This window comes from Macaca thibetana, chromosome 2 (genome assembly GCF_024542745.1).
Source record: "Macaca thibetana thibetana isolate TM-01 chromosome 2, ASM2454274v1, whole genome shotgun sequence".
NCBI lineage: Eukaryota > Metazoa > Chordata > Mammalia > Primates > Cercopithecidae > Macaca > Macaca thibetana.
The window spans coordinates 87,201,014-87,225,274 of record NC_065579.1 but is presented as its reverse complement, the minus strand read 5'-3'; the positions used below and the strand labels follow the sequence as shown (position 1 = coordinate 87,225,274).

Genomic DNA, 24,261 nt, shown 5'->3' with positions numbered 1-24,261 from the left:
TTCCATTCTGTTACATTTGCTGAGGAGTGTTTTACTTCCAATTATGTGGTCAATTTTAGAATAAGTGCTATGTGGTGCTGAGAAGAATGTATATTCTGTTGATTTGGGGTGGAGAGTTCTGTAGATGTCTATTAGGTCTGCTTGGTCCAGAGCTGAGTTCAAGTCTGAATATCCTTGTTAATTTTCTGTCTCCATCTAATATTGACAGTAGGGTGTTAAAGTCTCTCAGTATTATTGTTTGGGAGTCTAAGTCTCTTTGTAAGTCTCTAAGGACTTGCTTTATGAATCTGGGTGCACCTGTATTGGGTGCATATATATTTAGGATAGTTAGCTCTTCTTGTTGCATTGATCCCTTTACCACTATGCAATGCCCTTCTTTGTCTTTTTTGATCTTAGTTGGTTTAAAGTCTGTTTTATCAGAGACTAGGATTGCAACCCCTGCCTTTTTTTTCTTTCCATTTGCGTGGTAAATATTACTCCATCCCTTTTTTTGAGCCTATGTGTGTCTTTGCACGTGAGATGGGTGTCCTGAATAGAGCACACCAATGGGTCTTGACTTTTTATCCAATTTGCCAGTCTGTGTCTTTTAATTGGGGCATTTAGCCCATTTATGTTTAAGGTTAATATTGTTATGTGTGAATTTGATCCTGTCATTCTGATGCTAGCTGGTTATTTTGCATGTTAGTTGATGCAGTTTCTTCATAGTGTCGATGGTCTTTACATTTTGGTATGTTTTTGCATTGGCTATTTGCATTTTAAATGGAGTGTTATAGGCAATTTCCAATTAATGTGATTATTAAGATGGTTGGGTTTTAATCTACCCATCTCTGACTTGTTCCCTTATTTCTCCTTTCCTGCTTTCTTTTGAATTATTCAAATATTTTCAGTATTCTGTTTATCTCCTTTATTGAGTTTTTAGCAATTATTTCCTAATGTCACAGTATGTGTTTTTAAATTAGCACAATCTACCTGGGATTAATTTCATACCACTTTATATACAACATAAATAGTATAGTTTAATTTCACCCAATACTAGTTTTAATAGTACTTTGTTTTTGGGGGGTTTTTGTTTTTGTTTTTGTTTTGAGCCCAGTCTATCTGTTGGGCTCAAGCAATCCTCCCACAACAGCCTACTGAGGAACTGAGACTATGGGTACATGCCACCATGCCTGGCTAATTTTTTAAATTTTAGTGGAGGTAGTGTCTTGCTATATTGCTCAGGCTGGCCTTGAACTCCTGAGCCCAAGCGATCCTCCTGCCTTGGCCTCCTAAGTTGCTGGGATTATAGGTGTGAGCTACTGCACCTGGCTAATAATAAGTAAAAGTAATTTTACTTACTCCATTCCATTCTTCATGCTATTGTTGTGACGTCATTTATTTTATAATAATACTTTATTACTTTTACTTTGATTAGTCAGTAGTCTTCAGAGAAATAAAAAAATAGTTGATAATACTATGTATACACTATATATTCACATATTTAACGTTTACATAACTCTTCATTCCCTCTTGCAGATTCAAGTTACTATGCTGGGCCAGGTGCGGTGGCTCACGCCTGTAATCCCTGCACTTTGGGAGGCTGAGGTGGGTGGATTGCTTGAGGTCAGGAGTTTGAGACCAGCCTAAACAACATGGTGAAACCTGTCTCTACTAAAAATAGAAAAATTAGCCGGGTGTCGTGGTGCATGCCTGTAATCCCAGCTACTCAGGAGGCTGAGGCAGGAGAATCACTTGCACCTGGGAGGTGGAGTTTGCAGTGAGCCAAGATGGTGCCACTACACTCCAGCCTGGGTGACAAAGTGAGACTCGTCTCAAAAAAAAAAAAGAAAATCAGGTTATCATGTTGGATTATTTCCCTTCAGATTCATTCATTTGCCTGCCTATTCCCAGAATAGGCAACCACCACTTTATGTAAAGGTCTCCTTTAGTATTTGCTCTCTATGGAAGGTCTTAAGTCTCTCTGGAATTTGTTCATTTATATTTCTTTGTCTTCAGAGTTCTCCCATGTTTAAGGAAAAATATGAGCTTTTAACTTCACCAGTGTTTTGTTTGTTTTTGGTAGGAGTGAAAATTTTCCTAAACATCAGCTGAATCTATATTTCTTCAAGTGTATGTCTAATGACAATAAATTCTCTCACCTCTAGTTGCCTGCAAATGTCCTTATTTCACTTTCACTTTTAAAATGAGTTTTCAGCAAGCTAACCTGGGTCAGTATGGGGCTGTGAGAATCGATTAACCCAGTGATGCTTAACTGAGATTAGCTACTTATGTTTTCTTGCAGGTTTTGCTTAGACCTTCTGCCTCATTCACATGTACACACTTTTGTAGGGTAGAGCCCACCTTTCACCCAATATTAGAGAGTTACTGAAGGTTTACTCTAGGCCAACTACTTATCATGTACTATATCTCTTTTTATCTCTGTGACAAGCACATAAGACATAATAGAATTGGAGAAAAGAAAGAAAGAATAATAGCTAGTTCTTATACAGCATTACCAAGTGTCAGGCATTGTTCTGAGCATTTTGCATGTTTGTACATATATGTGTACACACACACACACACACACACATTTAATCCTCGTATCAACCTCATAGATAGATACTATTTTATTATTTCTGCCTTACAAACGAAGAGTCCGAGAAACTACAGGGGTTAAGTAACTACCACTCAACCCCCCAAAAGCACACACAATAGAATTCAGAATTCAAATCTAGTCAAGTTGGTTCCAGAATCTGTGCTTTTAACCATCTTATTACTGGTAATATGATTGTCATTTTACAGAGAAGAGCACCGAATTTTAGCAGAGTTAGGTGAACTCTGCTAGTAAGTCACTGCTAGTAAGTGGCAACACTAGGGTTTGAACCAGGCTCCAAAGCCCTTGCTCTTTTCTCTGTACCATTCTTCTTCCCAAAGGAGATAAGAAAAATGTTTTCACTTTTAGAATTCTACTTTCGAAGGATTCTGTCAGAATTTCATGAGGACTTGAGAGGGGACCAAACAGCTTCCTTTTGGTCTTAGTGATAATGATGTCTTCTCAAGCATATGGTGTCTTGACCTATTTATAGCCAGGCACTGCGACGGGGTTGCTTTTCCCACTGACATGTATTAATTCCGAACACCTCTCTCTTTACTCCCTCTCAGATTGCTCTCGAGCCTCATAGCTGAGCATGTTACTGTACTGATAGCTCTATGAATGTTTGCTTTGGGAGTGGAAGGATGGCAGAGCTCAACCTCGAGGTCCTCTGCCTACACTGGGGATATGTGATGCTCACCTGACACGTGCATATTCCTTTGGGCTTGAACACATGTGTTCCTTTGGTGTTTCATGCATTTGCCAGCCAGAAAGGCAGTCCTTAAGTGGGTCTGATAGACAAAGTATCCATTTTGTTAAGATTCCCAGGCTCAGACTGGGAGAGGGAGTTGGTTGTGCTGTGCAGGGTGTTTACACGGTGAGCCTGGAGTGCTGTGGAGGCTCCAGGGTGTATTCTGCTGTGGGAGCCACATGGAGCATATGGGTCTAATCTCTGACACTGACCACCCTTCTTTGCAGTGTGGAGGCTGCCAGCATTGGATTCGTTGTTGTTATCGACAGACGAAGAGACAAGTGGAGCTCTGTAAAGGCGTCCTTGACACGAATAGCCGTAAATATTTATTTTTGTGCTTTTATTATAAAAGTCATTTAAGTTGTCTGTTCAACTATTTCATATCAAAGTCCTAGGGAAAAGGCAATTATTTTATGTCAAATTTTGGGAAGATCTTTGTAACAGGTGCTGTTATGTCACATCCCTATCTCCTCTGCCATCTGCAGGTCACCTGCACACAATTCTGAGCATGTCAAAGACTTCCTAAGTCTCTCTACCTACTGACTTCTCTGGTCACTGAAGAGGGGCAGGTGGGGAGTACTGGAAAGTTAATGCCCCAGGGGTAACCTGCGACCATTGAGTTAGAGGATTTGGAAGATAAACACCCCAGCTTCCAGACCCGCAGTGGGGCAATTCTGAGGTGTGTTCCACACAGTATCCCAGAGAGTCTCAGCCCCCTTTGCCTACAGTAGTAACCACCTCATTGAGACATTGCCACTCTATTCATTGTTGTCTTCCTTAGCATTCCCTCATTCGAGCTTCCTGGAATCACTTCCCCGACAAAATACCTGCACCAATCCGTGTCCGAGGATTTGCTTTGGGGGCAATTCAATTTAAGACAGTCTTTATTTCAGTATTATTATTATTATTATTATTAAGACAGTGTCTCACTGTGTCAACCAGGCTGGAGTGCAGTGGTGCGATCTCAGCTGACTGCAACCTCTGCCTCTCGGGTTCAAGCGATTCTCCTGCCTCAGCCTCCCAAGCAGCTGGGATTACAGGCATGCACCACCACGCTTGGCTAGTTTTTGTATTTTTAGTAGAGACAGGGTTTCACCATGTTGGCCAGGCTGGTCTCGAACTCCTGACCTCAAGTGATCTGTGGACCTCGGCCTCCCAAAGTGTTAGGATTACAGGCTTGAGCCACTGCACCTAGCCAAATTATTTATTCATATATTAGAAAGACAATGGCAAAAACAGACCCAATGATATTTAAGTAGCGTGGTGGGAGGTGTGCTTGCTTTTGCATTAAATTATATCACCTTGGATTGGCCTCCTTTTGCTTATAGTCTGCTTTTGAACCCTATTTGTTGTTTTCAGCAAGTAGATGTGTCCTTCCTCTGTAGGGACCTCAGACTTGTGAACTCTGCCACAAGCAGAGACACCTTAGGGCCAGCTAAGTCAACATTTTTACCTGAGCATAGCCCCTCTGGAGCAGTTGGGACTGGCTAAAGAGGATGGATGTGGTAGTGTGGTAAAGCAGGACAGGAGAGGGACATTTGAAACCTCACTTAAACCTGCTTGCAGAAGGAGTCACACATGCAAACATGCACACACACGGAGTCCCTGTCAGATTGCTCTAGAGCCTCATCCAAATTCACAAATTATGCCTCAGCCAATACTTTCCGTCTTGGGACAACAAAGCGCGAGGTTCTTCTGTTAGGAGCTTGCATTCAAAGATGGGGAGGGGAGTCCTCCCATCACTGCATGGATTGTTTTCTCCCTTTAGTTTAGTTTTGGATACAGGATTTATCTTTGGGATAACTGCAGCCATGATTGATGCCCATGACTATTCCAGTCTGGCCTCTAGAGAGTTCTGGCTTTCCAGGGTCCATACATAACACATGAGTAATCTAGTATCTGAGCCTAATTTGTTCCAGAATTACGTTGATCATTTTATATGTAAAACATGCTATAGTGCAGGGATCCCCAAATCTGGCTACCTGCCAGAACCTCTTCACGTACTCATTGAAAATACTGATACCTAGATTTCATCCCAGTCCTAGTGAATCAAAGTAGTCTGGAGTAAAGATCTGATTTAGATTAAAAAAAAAAAAAAAAAAAAAAAAAAAGGCGCCATAGGAGGTTGCTTTGGGGGAACCACTGGAAGAATGGAAAGCCATGGCAGTTCCCATGGAGACCTGGGTTCCTAGGTTTGCCCCTAAGCAATTATATGAACCTGGACTATCTCATTGCTCAGAACCTTGCCTTAAGATGAGGGCAATACTTTCTGAAAGCAACTTAGCAATAATATACATCAAGAATACTTAAAATACTAACTCTTTGATTCAGTAATTATTCTACGATTCTAGCCTCAGAAAATATTCCAAGATGTGGATAAAGATGTTCATATCAGCATTATTTACAATAGTAAAATTATCAAAAAGCCTAAATGATTAACAATAAGGGATTGGTTAAATAAATTGTACACCCATAAAGAATAATATTTCCAAAGAATTTATTAATAACAGGAATAAAAGCCTATGGTATAACATTAAGTGAAAAGGCCAGTTACAAAATATTTTAATAATATGAGCCATGATAAAGATATTTAAACAAAGAAAACATCCTATAAGTAAACAGATGGAAATATTAAGTATGGCTGTGAAAACCCATGGGTGAGTTTTCACTTTCTAATGTATACTTTTATTAATTTCCCAATTTTTCTATAAATAATATGAATCATTTTTATAATCAGAAAACATTTTTGCTTGCTCGTTTGGTTAGCTTTGGTTTTTCAGGAGGCGTTAGGCTTATCTGACCTCTAAGGTCTCTTTCAGCCCTGAAATCTGGTGAGATTTACATCATGGCATTCATTTTAACTTTTCCTTCAGTGGTCTTGATCTTGGGTAAGGGGAGACCAATGTAGACCCTGGTAATGGATATGACATTTTCTCTCTCCTCCTGACACTTTTCCTGATGCTTGCAGGTGGCATTTCCAGGAAATTTACAGCTTATATTCATCCTTCGTCCATCTCGCTTTATCCAGAGGACGTTTACTGACATTGGCATTAAATACTATCGAAATGAATTGAAAAAGAAAGTGCCGGTAAGCTTGACCTTTCATCTTGTCTCATTTGGTTAGGGCGTCTGGCGAAGATGGCATTTGGGCAGGGTTTCTGGGCAAGGTAAGATTCAACAGGTAGAGAGGGAGAAAAGGGTTTTCTGGGCTGAGGGAACCATATGAGTGAAGGCATAAAGGTGGGAAGTACACACTGGACGGAGGCCCATGGGAAGCTTCATTTGTGTTGGAGCACGTAAACAGTAATCTTTTGGAGGAAAGAGTAAGAAACATGGACTAGATCTTCAGTGTGAGGATGCAGGGTTTGGATTTTATTCAGTAGACAGTGGGGATCTAGGGAAGGTTTTCTTTTTCTTTTTTTGTTTTTTTGTTTTTTTTTTTTGAGACAGAGTTTCTCTCTTGTCACCCGGGCTGGAGTACAATGATGCAATCTCAGCTCACCATAACCTCCGCCTCCTGAGTTCAAGTGATTCTCCTGCCTCAGCCTCTCTAGTAGCTGGGATGACAGGCATGCGCTACCACACTTGGCTAATTTTTGTATTTTTAGTAGAGACAGGGTTTTACCATGTTGGCCAGGCTGGTCTTGAACTCCTGACCTTGGGTGATCCACCCACCTCGACCTCCCAAAGTGTTGGGATTACAAGTGTGAGCCACCACACCAGGCGCCAGGGAAGGTTTTCTACCTGGGGAGTGACATGGTAAAATTCGTCTGAAGGTGGTGTCTAAAATGATAGAAAGGGACTTGTGAGGAAGCTAAATTGTACAGGTGAAACAAAACACAGATCTGAAATATAGGGGTGACATAAATACAGGAAACTAAAGTAAAAAGTCAACATTGTGATTCTCAGAAGAAAAAAACAAAACTAGAAGATTCAAATTTTTACCTATAACTTTGGCAAACAGATATGAGAAAACAAGCACTCTTAAAATTTGCTGGTAGGAATGGAGTTGGTAATGAGCAATGTGAAGGATTAATTATCAGTATTTATAGAAAATTCAAATGTACACCCTCTTTCACCCACCTGTAAAGTTATTCTATAGATATTTTCACACATCTGGACAAAGCTGCTTAGACAGCAATGTTCATTATTAAGCTGTTTATAAAGGTAAAAGATTGAGAATAACTTAATACTTGACAATAGGGGACTGGTTAAATAAATAATTATCTACCCAATCAGTGTACTTTGTAGCCAATAAAAGTGGTAAGTTATGGTACAACCACAATGGAAACAGCTGATAGTTTCTTTTTTTCTTCCTTTTTTTTTTTTTTTTTTTGAGATGGAGTCTTGCTCTGTTGCCCAGGCTGGAGTGCAGTGGTGCAATTTCAGCTCACTGCAACCTCCACCTCCTGTGTTCAAGTCATTCTCCTGCCTCAGCCTCCCAAATAGCTGGGATTACAGGTGCCCACCACCACGCCCAGCTAATTTTTGTATTTTCAGTAGAGATGTGGTTTTACCATGTTGGCCAGGCCGGTCTTGAACTTCTGACCTCAAGTAATCCACCCGCTTCAGCCTCCCAAAGTGCTAGGATTACAGGCGTGAGCCACTGTGCCTGACTGATAGTTTCTTTAAAAGTAAACATACACCTAACCTATGACCCAACCAGGAGAAATGAAAACACAAATTCACAAAAGGACATACACAGGAATGTCCATCAGCTGGTCAACGGAAAAGTATATATAAGTTGTGGCACATTTATATAATGTAATACTATTAAGCAATAAAAAGGAGTGAAGTACTGATACGTTCAACAACATGGATACATTTCAAACATATTCTCTTGAGAGAAAGAAGCTAGACATTAAGCAGTATGATTATGATTCCTTTTAGGAAAAGTTCAAGAATAGGCAAAACTATGTTGTGATAGAAAATCAAAACAGTGGCTGCTGTTAGGGATGAGGGTGGTGGAGACTAGTTGGAAGGAGACAAAAGGAACTTTCTAGGAAGTGTTCCATATCTTTTTTTTTTAGATGGAGTTTTGCTCTGTTGCCCAGGCTGGAGTGCAATGGCGTGATCTTGGCTCACTGCAACCTCTGCCCCCCAAGTTCAAGTGATTCTCCTGCCTCAGCCTCCTGGGTAGCTGGGATTACAGGCGCCTGCCATTACGCCCGGATAATTTTTGTATTTTTTTTTAGTGGAGACGGGGTTTCACCATGTTGGTCAGGCTGGTCTCGAACTCCTGACCTCAGGTGATCCAACCACCTTGGCCTCCCAAAGTGCTGGGATTACAAGCGTGAGCCACTGCATCCAGCCCTTTCTTCGTCTTTTATGCTACTTAAGTGATACATGTCCTTCTCGGAGTATTGCCTGGAAGCCCACGGTGCTCGTCTGTCCCCTATTGGTGATGTGAATTTTGATCCCCTAGTCAAAGTGTTGTCCACTTTCCCAAATATTAAATAGATTCTTTCCCTTGCAACTAATAATCTTTGCAGAGACGCTTTAAGATCATGCAAATATCTGCTCCTCTAAAAAGTCCAATCTCTCTTTAATATCCATTGAAGATTCTTGCCTGAAACAACCTTTATTTATTGGTTGCAGAATAATGGTTTTTCAACTCCAGCACTCTCATCATTTACTAATCAGTAAATGATGGTATTTTACTGTAAGCTACAGCTTTCCCTTCTCCCCTATTTGTATATTATAGTTTTGGATTCTTAGTTTTTCAGTGGTTTGTAATTCATTGCTGCTCTCAATTATTGTGGTGCTCCGGCTGTCCCAGATTTGGCCAGCGGGAACCCCTTCAAGCTGACTCTTGTGTCCTTGTGACATGTCCCTATCATGTTTTTTTTGGCACTTCCTTACTTTCTGGCCTAATGTGATCATCTAGGCCCCTCTCAGGCATGCTCTGATCCAGCTTTGTTACCAGCCATTTCTCTCAAGAGCCCTGGTTCCTTTTGGTGTTGAAAAGTATTTGAGTCCAAGATCTGGATGCAAGATGTGCTATTACTACTTGGTATCTTTGTTTGTAGGCTCTTTCAGCAGACAGCAGCTGTAAATATATGCATGTATATGCACATATACATGTACATATTTGTAATTACAAATATTCTAGAAATCACAAGTTCATACTGATACCTTAAATTTCAGTCCATGTAAGATGTGTATTTAAGTGAGGGTAAAGTCAAGGGGAGAACAGTATATCCCATTCCGATTCCCATTCGGATAAAATAAGAGGGCCATATATATGATTGTGCATAGATCATCTTGAGAAGGATACACAAGATATACAAGAAGCTGGTTAAACTGGTTGCCTTCTAGATCTCCACCTAGATGGCTGGGGGTAAGTGGGAAGGGGGAGGATTTTTCTATTTAGATAGACTTTTTCTGTTCAAATTTATTACTATCTATAAATATTATCCATTCAAAATTAACAAAAAATAGCTTTAATTAAAATTACTCTGAAAGAGGGCCGGACACCATGGCTCATGCCTATAATCCCAACATTTTGGGTGGCTGAGGTGGGCGGATCATCTGAGGTCAGGAGTCCAAGACCAGCCTAGCCAACATGGCAAAACCCTGTCTCTACTAAAAATACAAAAATTAGTCGGGCGTGGTGGCATGCACCTGTAGTCCCAGCTACTTGGGGGGGCTGAGGCAGGAGAATTGCTTGAACCCAGGAGGCAGAGGTTGCAGTGAGCCAAGATCGCACCACTGCACTCCAACCTGGGCGACAGAGCAAGAGCCTGTCCCAATAAATAAATAAATAAATGAATAAATGAATGAATAAATAAATAAATAAAATTACTCTGAAAGAATGGTTAACCCATCTCAGTGAAGACTTGCCATCTTAGACAAGGAATTTTTCTCATTTTTCTCTCTCCTTTCCCACTCTTATTTTCCTTGTTTGGGTTATGTCTTATATTAATAATCAGATTTCTGAAAATCATTTCTTTTCTACTTTGGGGATTAGCCAAACTCAAAATGAATTTCCCATTCTATTTTAAATACTCATTTTTAAAATACTTGAGTGTTTAAGGAAAATGTAAGGCCTGAGTTCTTTGCTCAGTTTTCCTAACTTGAGTAACTGTTGATGTTTGGAAAGAGATGGAGACCAACAAGAAGCCAATGACTTGTCATCATCCTCATGAGTCCCTTCGTGCCTCCCCTTCAGAAATGAAGAGTCATCAATTCTTCTTGCCACTCAAAAACGTTTGGAATTGGAACTGAGCATTTGACCAAACGTCATGCATATTTCCCTGATTGCACATAAAACACATGTGTTTTATACGTATTATACATATGATCTAGGCATGCTTATATGTACACAGATACATTTGTGACTTATGCCCTCCTTTTCACATGGTGCATCTATCCTAGGCGGGACTGAACATCTACTTTATCTCGATACTCTGACTTTAGCTACCTCTACTTGTGGTAGTGTAGGTTGATTCCCTACGTGTCCTGCTTTTGATTTTAAGTTTAAAATCAAACTTAAAATGCTTTTTGAAAATGCTCTCAGTCACCCAAACCCTGGGTACATTGAGTAGGGCATTCTTTAATGCAAGTTCACCCCGTAAGTTACCATTTCACCTGACGCACAAGGTCACACTCCGTGGTAGCGCTGATGCTCCAGAAACGGCAGAGTCTGAAGTCACCAAGCTTGATGAAATCTAACTTCGAAATACGTGTTGCCTTCTCAATGACAGTTCAAACTGTCAGTTTGTCTTCTTTATTTTAAAACGTGGTTGTGATATTAGCACTTTACTTTGTAGCTTCCTAGCCTCTCTTATATTATAACATCTTCCTGGTCATTTCTAGATAGATAATTATATTTTCACGTGTTGTGGGGAAAGGAGTTTATTTTGCCTGACTGGTGTAGGAATCAGGTGGGCCAAGGATGTAATTGTAGTCAAGTGACATCCTCCCTCTACCTTTATCTATGGAGGCGAAGTACTTTGATGTAGTAAATGGTTTTGGTTTTTGTTTCGTTTTGTTTGAGACAGTGTCTTGCTCTGTCACCCAGGCTGGAGTGCAGTGGCACCGTCAGGACTCACTGCAGCCTCAACCTCCTGGGCTCAAGTCATCCTCCCACCTTGGCCTCCCAGTAGATGGTTTCTGAGTCCCTGTTGCTGGCCAGGCACTTCCCTATTCTGGAACAGCTGTACTCATAGCAGCCCCACAAAACAGTTAATGTGAAGTCACCAAGGCAGTCTTGTAAAACTCCTGAAGAGGCTATGATCGTGGAAACTGGTTGCTTAAAATGAAGTTTGTGTCAGAATACAGGAAATGCTTCTTGTGCAGTTAAAAAACCATGTGTTTCTTTGAAATAACGGTTTTAAGCATCTATAGATAAGAACACAAATGTATACAGAAAAGGAAAAGAAACACGACATTTTTAGCTTTTAACAATTGTTCCAAGAATATGCATGTATGGTAAAGTTGGTGGGGCCACATGAAGAGACAGGTTTGGAAGGAAGAAGTTTATTATATTCACATGTCCCAGAGGTCGGGGTCACCTCACACCACATGGGCCACTGGGGAAGCACCAAGCTTTGGTCAGGAGGCAGAAGAAGGAGGCAGAGGAAAGTCTAGGCCAGAGTGTTTACTGGAGTTTCTGCAGGCAAAGCAAGGCAGGATTTAGTACGGACTAGTTAGAATAACTCCTGCAGTCTTTGGGGTATAAGGGTCGTCCCTTTGTTACTTGGTACCTGGCCCTGGGATGACTTAGGACAAGGTGAACATTGGCCTGGTGTGTGAGAGTTTGATAAGGCGGTGGTTGGGGATTTGGATTTGAGACTGGTTGTTTTGCATATGAAAGACCTGCTCCCAGCTAACCCCTTCACAGTCTCTAAGAAGTGGTTAGCCCTGGGGTGGGGGTGGTGGGGCAGTCTCTTCCTAATCATGGAGGCCACAAATGCCGGAGCCTCAAGAGTACAGAAAATAAGAAAATGTGGCTCATGTAATTGACCTGTGATGACAGGATGCCAGATAGACAAAAACAGAATCCAAGAAAACACAGAAAAAATGTTTTAAGGTCAGTTTTACATGCTCAGTGTGTCCTGTGGGTTTGATGACTAGAATTATTCTGCTTTTTTTCTTCACTATATAGAATATAAAAACTTTCTAAAAATTTCTATCCTGTAAAGATTAAAAGAAGAAAAAAATATGTGGGGAAACTGCCTCTCGTTTATTTTTGAAATTTTTAAATTTACATCAGGTAAAATTCACTCTCTTTGGTGTACAGTTCTATGAAGTTTGACAAATGCACGGCGTTATTCAGTCACCACAATCAAGATACAGAACGGTTCCATCACCACGCAAAACTTCCTCACTGTGCCGCTTTGTAGCCAGCCCCTCTCCCCATCCCTAATCCCTGGCAGCCACTGATTGGCTCTCCATCCTTATAGTTTTACTTTTTGCAGAGAGTGATACAAATGCAATTCCAGCCATGTGCTGCATAACAACGTTTTGGTCAACAATGGACCACATATACAACGATGGTCCCATAAAATTATAAAACTGTATTTTTACTGTACTTTTTTAAAATTTTTTTTTTTTTTTTTTTTTGAGGCAGTCTCACTGTGTCGCCCAGGCTGGAGTGCAGTGGCCTCATCTCAGCTCACTGCAAGCTCCGCCTCCGGATTCACGCCATTCTCCTGCCTCAGCCTCCCGAGTAGCTGGGACTACAGGCGCCCGCCACCACGCCCGGCTAATTTCTTTTTGTATTTTTAGTAGAAACGGGGTTTCACCATGTTAGCCAGGATGGTCTCAATCTCCTGACCTAGTGATCCACCCACCTCGGCCTCCCTTTTTTTTTTTTTTTTTTTGGGACAGGGTCTTGCTCTGTCACCTGGGCAGGAGTGCAGTGGCGTGATCATGACTCACTGTAACCTCAAACTCTGGGGCTGAAGCTATCCTCCCACCTCAGCCTCTTGAGTAGCTGGGACTACAGGTACACACCACCATGCCCAGCTGATTTTTTTTTTTTAATTTATTTTTTGTAGAGGCAGGGGTTTCCCTGTATTGCCCACGCTGGCCTTAAACTCCTGGGCTCAAACGATCCTCCTGTATCAGCCTCCCAAAGTGTTGGGATTACACACATGAGCCACCGCCCCTGGCCCCTTTTCTATGTTTAGATATGTTTAGATGCAGAAATACTTCCCATTGTGTTATACTTGCCTACAGTATTCAGTGCAGTAACATGCTGTACAAGCAGTTAGCCCAGGCGTGTAGCAGGCTGTACCATCTGGGTTTGTGGAAGTGCACTTTACGACTGAGCAGCAACGAAATTGCCTAATGGCGATTTTCTCAGAATTGATCTCTATCATTAAGTGACATATGACTGTGTATATGAGTAGCCTTGGAGTCTAACTTCTTTCACGTAGTGTAAAACAGCTGGGGTTCATCCATGTTGCTTGGTATGTCTATAGTTCGTTCCTTTCATTGCTGAATATTATCTCACATTGTAGAGGTGCCAGTTTATCCATTCACCATTCACCAGGAAAAAACAGTTGAGTTGTTTCTAGTTTTTAGGGATTAAGAATAAAGCTGCAGCCAAACATGGTGGCTCACACCTGTAATCCCAAAACTTTGAGAGGCTGAGGTGGGTGGATCACTTGAGTCAGGAGTTTGAGACCAGCCTGGCCAAATTGGTGAAACCCCATCTCTACTAAAAATACAAAAATTAGCTGAGCATGGTGAGGGGTGGATGTAGTCCTGGCTACTTTGGAGGCTGAGGCAGGAGAATTGCTGAGGTGGAGGTTGCAGTGAGCTGAGATCATGCCCACTGCACTCTAGCCTGGGTGACAGAGCAAGACGCTATCTCAAAAAAAAAAAAAAAAAAAAAAAAGAATAAAGCTGCTATAAACATTCACATACATGTTTTTGCTGGGCCACAGAGTAGGTTTATGTTTAACTTTAAAAGAAACTGCCAAACCGTTTTGGCGAAGTGGCTCTATCATTTTGCATTCCTACCAGCAATGTATGTGAATTCCAGCTACTTCATACTCTTACCACCTTTTCAAAAACAAGGGTATTTTTTTCTAATTAGTCATTTAGTAGGCATGTTGTGGTATCTCACTGTGGTTTTAATTTGCAATTTCCTAATGATTCATGATATTGAGTCTCTTTTCATGTGTTTATTTTCCATCTGTATATGTTCTTTGGTGATGCTTCTGTTCAAATCCTTTGCCCTTTTTTAATTGGGTTTTTTTTTTTTTCTCATTGTTGGGTTTTGAGAGTTCTTTATATGTTCTGGATATAAGTCACTGTCAGATATATGACTTGCAAATATTTTCTCTGAGTTTTTAGGTTGGATTTTCGTTCTCTAAACAGTGTCTTTTGCAGAGCAAATGTTTAATTTGGATGAAGTCCAGCTTATCAGCTTTTCTTTTCTGGGTTATGCTTTTGGTGTGATATCACAGAACTCTTTGCCTAACCCAAAGATTTCTCCTAAAATTTCTCTGAGAAAACACTTTCTCTACTCAGACAACACTTCTAACACCTAATGTGTGGGTTTTGTTGTTTTTTTTTTTTCCCCCACACCAAGCAGTTCTCCAACTGTCTAGACACCATTCAGGTGTTCTACAACTCAATTCAGACACTGAAGTTATCATCAGATCCCACAAGTTAAGGGCTCATTCCCTCAAGACTGTCCCCACTTCAGATGCTAATGCTAATTTTAAGTCTGGGCATCCTATACTTCTGACCTACCAGCTATGGATTGGGGGGGTTCCGACAGCCTCTTCCTGGGGTTCTATAATTTGCTAGAATGACTCACAGAACTTAGGGAAACACTTTACTTATGTTTACTGGTTTATTATAAAGGATACAACTCAGGAACAGCCAGATGAATGAGATGCATATGGCAAGGTGTGTGGGGTGCACAGAGCTTCCCAGCTCTCTCCAGCACACCACCCTTCCAATACCTTGGTGTATTCACCAACAGGGGAGTTCCTCAAATCTCCTTGTTCTAGAGTTTTTATAGAGCTTAATCCTCTCCTTCCTAGAGGTCAGTGAGCGGGGCTGAAAATTCCAAACTATAATCACTTGTTTTTTTCTGGAAACCAGCTCTGCCCAGCAGTTATCTAGGGTTCCCAGCCTGAGTCACCTCATTAGTGTAAACTCAGGTGTGACCAAACGGGCCCCTTATAAACAACAAAAGATACTCCTATCACTTAAGACATTATAAGGATTTTAGGAACTCTGTACCAGGAACCAGGGATAAAGTCTAAATAAATTTCTTATTATACCACAGTTTTCTTCTACATTTTCTTCCAAGTTTAATGTTTCATGTTTACATCTATGATCCATTTTGAGTTAATTTTCATATAAGATGTGAGATATGTCAGCCTAAATAACAGACAGGGAGAGGCTGTCTAAAAGAAAACAATATTTATTCAGGAATAGGGCATTGAAATGGGAATGTGTGTGTCATAGTAAACTATGTGCTTATTCAGGAAGGTAGAGTGAGACAAAGGTTTTTAAAGGGAACTTGAGGAGCATTACATAATTGTTTTGAGATCATTATTTCTGGCTACAAAGATCAATAACAAGAGAGATGCCAATCGGAAATTGGACAGGCAGTTAAATGTTGCAATGGCCTGTGTGCAAGGCTGTGGTTTTTGAAGTCTTTTGTGATAGTTTTGTTATCAGGCATACAAGTGTGAGAACCCTTTCTTTGCAGTCTTCCCTGGCCTATTTGTTAGGTTTATTATTTATTTATTTTTTAGACTCTTGTCACCCAGGTTGGAGCGCAATGGTGTGGTCTTGGCTCACTGCAACCTCCGCCTCCTGGGTTCAAGCGATTCTCCTGCTTCAGCCTCCCGAGTAGATGGGATTACAGGCATGTGCCACCACGCCCTGCTAATTTTTGTATTTTTAGTAGAGACAGGGTTTCACCATGTTGGTCAGGCTGATCTGGAACTCCTGACCTCGTGATCTGCCCGCCTCGGCCTCCCAAAATGCTGGGATTACAGGCATGAGCTACTGTGCCCGGCCTATTTATTTATTTTTTAATACTAGTGACTCTGTTTTGATTCTGGCTACTTTCATAGGTATGGATGAAGGTTCTTATTTTTACATATGAATGTCCGATTGTTTCAGCACCATTTGTCTAAATAGAATTATTTCTCCATTGAATTACCTTTGCACCTTTGTGAAAAAATCAGATTAGTGTTTGCCGGAGTTCACGGAGGGATGTTGGGGGTGGGAGTTGACCGAAAGGTGAGGCACAAGGGAGGTCTTTGTGGCGATGGACAGTTTTGCATCTTGCTTGTCCTGGTGGGTACAGGAAACAACATAGGTGGGAAAATGACAGAGCTACACACACATTATAAGCATATCAAATTCCTGGTCTTGGTATTGTACTGTAATTATGTAAGATGTAACCATTGAGGGTGGAAGGTGCCTAGGACCTCTCTGTACTGCCTTCGTAACTTCCTATTAATCTGTAATTATCTTTGCAACTTCCTGTGAATCTATAATTACTTCGCAGGATAAAAAGGTTTGTGGTTTGTTTTGTTTGTTTGTTTTTTGAGACAGAGTTTCACTCTCATTGCCTAGGCTGGAGTACAATGGTGTAATCTTGGCTCACTGCAACCTCCGCTTCCCGAATTCAAGCGATTCTTCTGCCTCAGCCTCCCAAGCAGCTGGCATTAAAGGCGCCCGCCACCACGCCCGGCTAATTTTTGTATTTTTAGTAGAGACGGGGTTTTGCCATGTTGGCCAGGCTAGTCTCAAACTCTTGACCACAGGTGATCCGCCCGCCTCCGCCTCTCAAAAGTGCTGGGATTACAGGCGTGAGTCACTGTGCCCAGCCTCCTCACAGGATAAAAAGTTAAAAAAATCAATTGATCCTATTTGTGTGGGTCTATCAGGACTTTCTATTTTTTTTTCCATTGATCTATTTGTTCATCCTTGGCCATTACCACACTCTTCTTTACTGTAATTTTATAAGTTTTGAAATTGACAAAACACGTGAATCATCGAACTTTTTTCCTCTTTTACAAAATTGTTTTACCTATTCTGTGTCTTTTGCATTTCTTTTTCTTTTTCTTTTTCTTTTTTTTTGAGACAGAGTCTCGCTCTGTCGCCCAGGCTGGAGTGCAGTGGCCGGATCTCGGCTCACTGCAAGCTCTGCCTCCCGGGTTCACGCCATTCTCCTGCCTCAGCCTCCGGTGTACCTGGGACTACAGGCGCCCGCAACCTCGCCCGGCTAGTTTTTTTGTATTTTTTAGTAGAGACAGGGTTTCACCGGGTTAGCCAGGGTGGTCTCCGTCTCCTGACCTCTTGATGCGCCCGTCTCGGCCTCCCATTTCTATATGAATTTTAGAATCAGTTTGTTAATTTCTATAAAATGTCGGCTGGGATTTTGATTATGGAATTGCTTTGACTCTACAGATCAATACTTAACAGTATTGATTCTTCTAATATAATCCTTTGTTTTTAATTTTCACTTTTCGCTTTCAACTTAAAATTCCTCTTGGTCATCTAAAACTTAAGATGAGAAAGCACAGTTTTGGCAAGTGTGGGATATCACACCTCCCTAATGGTACAGAAAATATGCAGCCTAGCAGGATAGGTTTCTGAAACTCCCGACCCTGTGCAAGGTTACTTTTGCCTAATACAATGTTGCACATTGGGTATTTTTTAAAATGTCGATTATTATCATAGTAACTCATATTCCAAGAAGCAAAGTACATTTTTAGCTTGATAATTTCTAACGACCTGTCCTAAAATTTCTAATTTTAGAAAGAATAAAAACCTTTTAAAAACTCCCATAAGTGGTTTAAAATTTTTAGGCGGGAAAGGCACAGATAGATTCAGGTTTTTATCCATTCTCATATTATAAAGATAAATTTTAAAAGCCCCGAACTGTTTTCAGAAGTGGAGGAGCAAGACATGGGGCCTGACAAGGTTAAGGTGGTGATAGGTAGTAATCAAATCCCACGGAGCCTGAGTCTCTCCAGACCAGGGTCTGTCTTGTTTACAGTATTATCCCTCAGTACCTGGCACTTTTTTTAGTAGTTCAATACATATCTGTTAAAAGAATAAATCAGTTTTATTGCATAATGTTGACCTGGAATCTTTGGGCCACGATTTTTTTTTTTTAAGAGATGGGGTCTCACTTTATCACCCAGTCTGGAGTGCAGTGATGCGATCACAGCTCATTGGAACCTCAAATTCCTGGGCCCAAGGAGTCCTCCTGGCTCAGCCTCCTGAGTAGCTGGGATTACAAGTGCAAACCACTGCACCTGGCTGGGCTCTAATTTATATTCTCATTCCAAACTGAATTCATTCCTTGACTAATACTTTATAATAATAGAAGAAAGTCCATATTCTTATGTCCTCCGACCGAGAGTTAATTTTCAAAATAATCAACAGGGAGTGAAAAAATATAATGTCACAATTAAAGGTTTCAAAGATGTGTTTCAGAGATAGGAATGAGGAGGAGTGCTTGTCCCGCTCAGGAGTGAGTAGAGGGTGTGATACAGTCACTGAGTGAGCCAGAACCACACCCAGGCCAGAACTACTACCAAGGAATAGAAAGGGGCAATTTGGGATGCGTCAGCTTTCTCTGCATGTGTGGGTATTTGCTCATAAGCAGAACTGCTGGTTTATAAACCCCAACACCCTGTTACCTCCAGATCCTCCCTGTGCAAGCTAAAGTAGGGGCACATCAATATTCTTCATCGGGGTGCATTAGTGTAGTGAGTCTTTTTGATGCATACTCTGTGTGTTTCCCTGTATTCTAATTATATTTTGACATTTACCCAACCACCTTTGATTGGGCTTCTCATGGTAGACTTTCAGGCCATAGCACAACACTTGATTTTGGGGGCTGAAAGTACCTTAGCTTGGGAACTTTTGACTGAAAATTCACATAAAGTGAGGCGTGACTTCTAGGTAGCCTGGAACTGCGCTTCCTGAGCCAAGTCAACATTTCATCACAGGCTATACCACACTTTAGTATTTCTCATTCAAAAGGGAAAAATGGAAGAGACTTTAAAATATTTCCCTGCTGGATATAGTAACTTTTTTTTTGAGATACGGTCTTGTTCTGTCACCCAGGCTGGAGTGCCATGGTGCGATCACAGCTCACTGCAACCTTAACCTCCCAGGCCCAAGCAATCCTCCTGACTTAGCCACCTGAGTAGCTGGGGCCACAGGTGCATGCCACCATGCCTGGCTAATTTTTTTTTTTTTAATTTTTCTGGTGATGGGGTCTTGCTATGTTGCTCTGGCTGGTCTCAAACTCCAGGCCTCAAATGATTCTCCCACCTCCGCCTTGCAAAGTGCTGAGATTACAGGCATGAGCCACTGTGCTTGGCTGTAACCATTTTTAAATATAAATGCCTGATAAGGCAAGGTTGAAGTATCATTTAAATAATAATAGAATATAAGATATAATTATAAGAATAGAACCTAATGAACTCTTATTTAGTGATCAATGAGGAATATGTTTAATTATCCTTTTACCTTACAGATTATCATGGTAAACTCTGTCTCTGACCTTCATGGCTACATCGACAAAAGCCAACTGACCCGGGAATTAGGGGGGACTTTGGAATATCGCCACGGACAGTGGGTAAATCACCGCACTGTGAGTACCAGCTTACACGTGCTTTTCACTCTCTCTCCTTGTTTTCCGGAGGATGGAGTGGCAGAGTTAAACATCGACTGCTGGGAGGTCACCCTGTGACTGCCTGACCTTGGGGTGGTTGGGATTTCTCAGGCACAGGCTGGGGAAGAAGGAGCGTGGAAGGGCAAAGGCTGGGGTTTCTCCTGTTGACCGCGTTACCCTATTGCATCTCTTGGTGTGGGGGTTTTGGGACACTTACCTTCGAATGTACCTGGGAAGTTTCCAGAAACACCAATAGCCTGTTATACCTCAGAGAAACTAATTTACTTCATCTGGGATGGGTCTTAGCCTGCCACAGAACTCCCCAGATGATTCTAAGGTACAGACATATTGACACCCATGAAGTCAGAAGAAGCTACATTTAAATATTATCACCCCTCAGTGACTACTGTAGGTGAGAGGTGGGAGGGGGACAAGGATTGTAGAACTACTGGGTATGATGCTCACTATCTGGGTAACAGGATCAACTGTACCCCAAACCTCGGCATCATGCAGTATACCCATGTAACAAACCTGCACGTGTACCCTGGATCTAAAGTCAAAGTCAAAGATGAAACCAGTTTTAAAAAATTGTCACGATAACACATAGTCTATGTCAGGTGAGTTTCTAAGCATTTCTGAGCTTTTTTCTTCCTCTGTTAAAATGGGACTAACACAGTATTGCTCTACAGGGGATAATTTTGCCTGCCCCCTACATTTGTCAATATCTTTCGACTTTTTGTAGTCATAACTTAGTGGGGAAAGTTAACTGGTATCTAGTGGGTCGTCAGGGACTGTGCTGAACACCTTACAATGCTCAAGACAGCCTCCCACAACAAAGCATCATCTGGCCCAAAGTGTGAAGAGCCAATGCTGAGAAACCCCAGACTAACAAAAGCCTCCTGATAGTTTGATGTGGGGAATAAGTGATGTATTATCTGTGAAAGCACCTGCTATATAGTATTTTACTTTTCCCTACCTACTGATATTGGTGATTGTTATGCTAAGTTAGGAGTTTCAGTAATATTGAGATAAACGTGAGATCAAAATTCATTGTCATGGCTTGAATGTTGGTGTCCCCTAAAAATTCACATGTCGGAACCCAATGTGATAGCATTAAGAGGAGGGGCCTTTTGGGACGTATTAAGTCATGAAGGCTGTGGCATCATAAATGGAGTTAGTGCCCTTGCAAAGAGATTAAAGGGAGTTGTCATGCCCCCTCTGCCCTGTGAGGGCACAGAAGCCGTCTTTTATGAGAAACAGACCTCTACCAGACACCAAATCTGTTGGGGCCTTGATCTTGAACTTCCCAACTTCCAGAACTGTAACTGTGAGAAATCAATTTCTGTTGCTTATAAATTACCCATTTGTTTTTGTTATAGGCCATCCCTGGCCTAGTATGTAGCCATGGTTTGTGGTTGTGCATGTGCTAAACATTTTTTAGTGAACTTTAAAAAATACAACTAGTATTGAAAGACCAGAGATATTCTTTACATGCCTTTTACATGTTCTGTGTATATATTTTATATACACACATATACAGTCATGTCTCATTTTATTATGCTTCACATTAATGGGCTTCGCAGATTTGCAGTTTTTTAAAATTGAAGTTTCGTGGCAACTTTGTGTTGAACAACTCTATCAGCACCATTTTTCCAACAGTATGTGCTCACTTCCTGCCTCTCTGACAAATTTTGGCAATTCTTGCAATATTTCAAAGTTTACTATTATTGTTATATTTGTTTCTTTTTCTTTTTCTTTTTTTGAGACAGAGTCTTGCTCTGTCACCCAGACTGGAGTACAATGGTGCGATCTCAGCTCACTGCAACCTCAGACTCCTGGGTTCAAGCAATTCTCCTGCTTCAGCCTCCTGAGTAACTGGGATTACAGGCATGTGTTACCATGCCCAGCTAATTTTTGTATTTTAAGTAGAGACAAGGTTTCACCATGTTGGCCAGGCTGGTCTCGAACTCCTGACCTCAAGTGATCTGCCCACCTCAGCCTCCCAAAGTTCTGGGATTACAGGCGTGAGCCACCATGCCCGGCCAATTGTTATATTTGTAACAGTGACTTGTGGTCAGCAATCTTTGGTGTTACTATTGTAATTGTTTTGGGGTGCCGAAAACTGCATTCATATAAGACAGTGAACTTAATGGATATGTGTTGTGTGTGTTCTGACTGCTCCACCAACTGGTCCTCAGCTGTCTTTCTCCCTCTCCTGGGCCTCCCCACTCTCTAAGACAGAACAATATTGCAATTAGGCCAATTAATTACCTTACAATGACCTCTAAGTATTCAAGTGAAAGGAAGAATGGTGTGTCTCACTTTCGATCAAAAGCTTGTAATGATTAACCTTAATGAGGAAGGCATGTCAAAAGTTGAGATGGGCAGAAAGCTAGGCCTCTTAGCCTAGCCAGTTCGCCTAGTTGTGAATGCAAAGATAAAGTTCTTGAAGGAAACTAAAAATGCTACTCCAGCGAATACATGAACGATAAGAAAGCAAATAGCCTTCTTTGCTGATACAGAGAAAGTTTTAGTGGTCTGGGCCTGGATAGAGTATCAAACCACCCACAACATTTCTTTAAGCCAAAACCTAATCCGGAGCAAGGCCCTAACTCTCTTCAATTCTATTAAGGTTGAGAGAGGTGAAGAAGCTGCAGAAGAAAAGCCTGAAGCTAGCAGGGGTTGGTTTGTGAGGTTTGAGGGAGGAATTCTTCTCTGTAACATACAAGTGCAAGGTGCTGATAGAGAAGCTGCAGCAAGTTATCCAGAAGATCTAGCTAAGATCATTGATGAAAGTGGCGACACTCGGCTGGGCGCGGTGGCTCACGCCTGTAATCCCAGCACTTTGGGAGGCTGAGGCAGGCAGATCACCTGAGCTCAGGAATTCAAGACCAGCCTGGACAACATGGTGAAACCCTGTCTCTACTAAATGTATGAAAAATTAGCTGGGCGTGGTGGCGGTTGCCTGTAATCCCAGCTACTCAGGAGGCTGAGGCAGGAGAATCGCTTGAACCCAGCAGGCAGAGGTTGCAGTGAGCTGAGATCACGCCATTGCACTCTAGCCTGAGCAACAAGAGCAAAACTCCATCTCAAAAAACAAAACAAAACAAAAACAAAAACAAGAAAAAATGGCTACACTCAACAACAGATTTTCAATGTAAATGAAACAGCTTTCTATTGGAAGAAGATGCCATCTAAGACTTCCATAACTAAAGAAGAGAAGTGAATGCCTGGCTTCAAAGCTTAAAAGGACAGGCTGACTCTCTTGTTAGGGGCTAATGCAGCTGGTGACCTTAAATGGAAGCCAATGCTCATTTACCACTCCAAAAATCCTAGGGCCCTTAAGAATGATGCTAAATCTACTCTGCCTGTGCCCTAGAACTAGAACAACAGAGCCTGGATGGCAGCACTTCTGTTTACAGCATGGTTAACTGCATATTTTAAGCCACCTTTTGAGACCTACTGCTTAGACAAAAAGATCCTTTCAAAATATTACTGCTTTTTGGCGATGCACCTGGTCACCTGAGAGCTCTGATGGAGATGTACAAGGAGTTGAATGTTGTTTTCATGCCTGCTAACACAACATCGATTCTGCAGCTTATGGATCAAAGAGCAATTTCAACTTTCAGTTTTATTATTTAAGAAATACATTTTGTGAAGCTATACCTGCCATGTATAGTGATTCCTCTGATTAGTGTGAGTACAGCAAATTGCAAACCTTCTGGAAAGGATTCATCATTCTGGATGCCTTTAAGAACATTAGTGATTCATGGGAGGAAGTCAAACTATCAATATTAACAGGAGTTTGAGAAAAGCTGATTCCCACCCTCATGGATGACTTTGAGGGGTTCCAGAATTTAGTGGGGGAAGTAACTGCAGGTGTGGTGGAAACAGCAAGAGAACTAGAATTAGAAGTGGAGCCTGAAGATGTGACTGCATTACTGCAACCTCATGATAAAGCTTGAATGAATGAGGTGCTGTTTTTTACGGATGAGCAAAAAAAGTGATTTCTTCATCTTTCTGGGGATGATGATGTGAACACTGTTGAAATGACAACAAAGGATTTAGAATATTCCATAAACTTAGTCTACAAAGCAGTGGCAGAGTTTGAGAGGATTAACTCCAATTTTGAAAGAAGTTCTATCGTGGGTGAACTGCTATCAAACAGTATTGCATGCTACAGAGAAATCATGAAAGGAAGTCAATTCATGTGACAACTTCATTGTTGTCTTATTTTAAGAAATTGCCACTGCCATTCCAGCCTTCAGCAACCATCACCCTGATCAGTCAGCAGCCCTCCATATTGAGGCAAGA

At 41.4% G+C, this 24,261-nt stretch overlaps 1 protein-coding gene across 2 annotated transcripts in view; it reads left to right on the top strand.

Annotated features, from left to right (window-relative positions):
- The window catches only part of MCF2L2 (MCF.2 cell line derived transforming sequence-like 2), a 252,899-nt gene that overhangs the window by 92,354 nt on the left and 136,284 nt on the right, over positions 1–24,261 (top strand). For both annotated transcript variants that reach the window (XM_050780177.1, XM_050780176.1), the window contains exons 4-6: positions 3,551–3,641; positions 6,292–6,411; positions 19,810–19,926. In XM_050780177.1, coding sequence (XP_050636134.1) covers positions 3,551–3,641; positions 6,292–6,411; positions 19,810–19,926 — 328 coding nt within the window. The remainder of the gene's footprint in view (positions 1–3,550; positions 3,642–6,291; positions 6,412–19,809; positions 19,927–24,261) is intronic.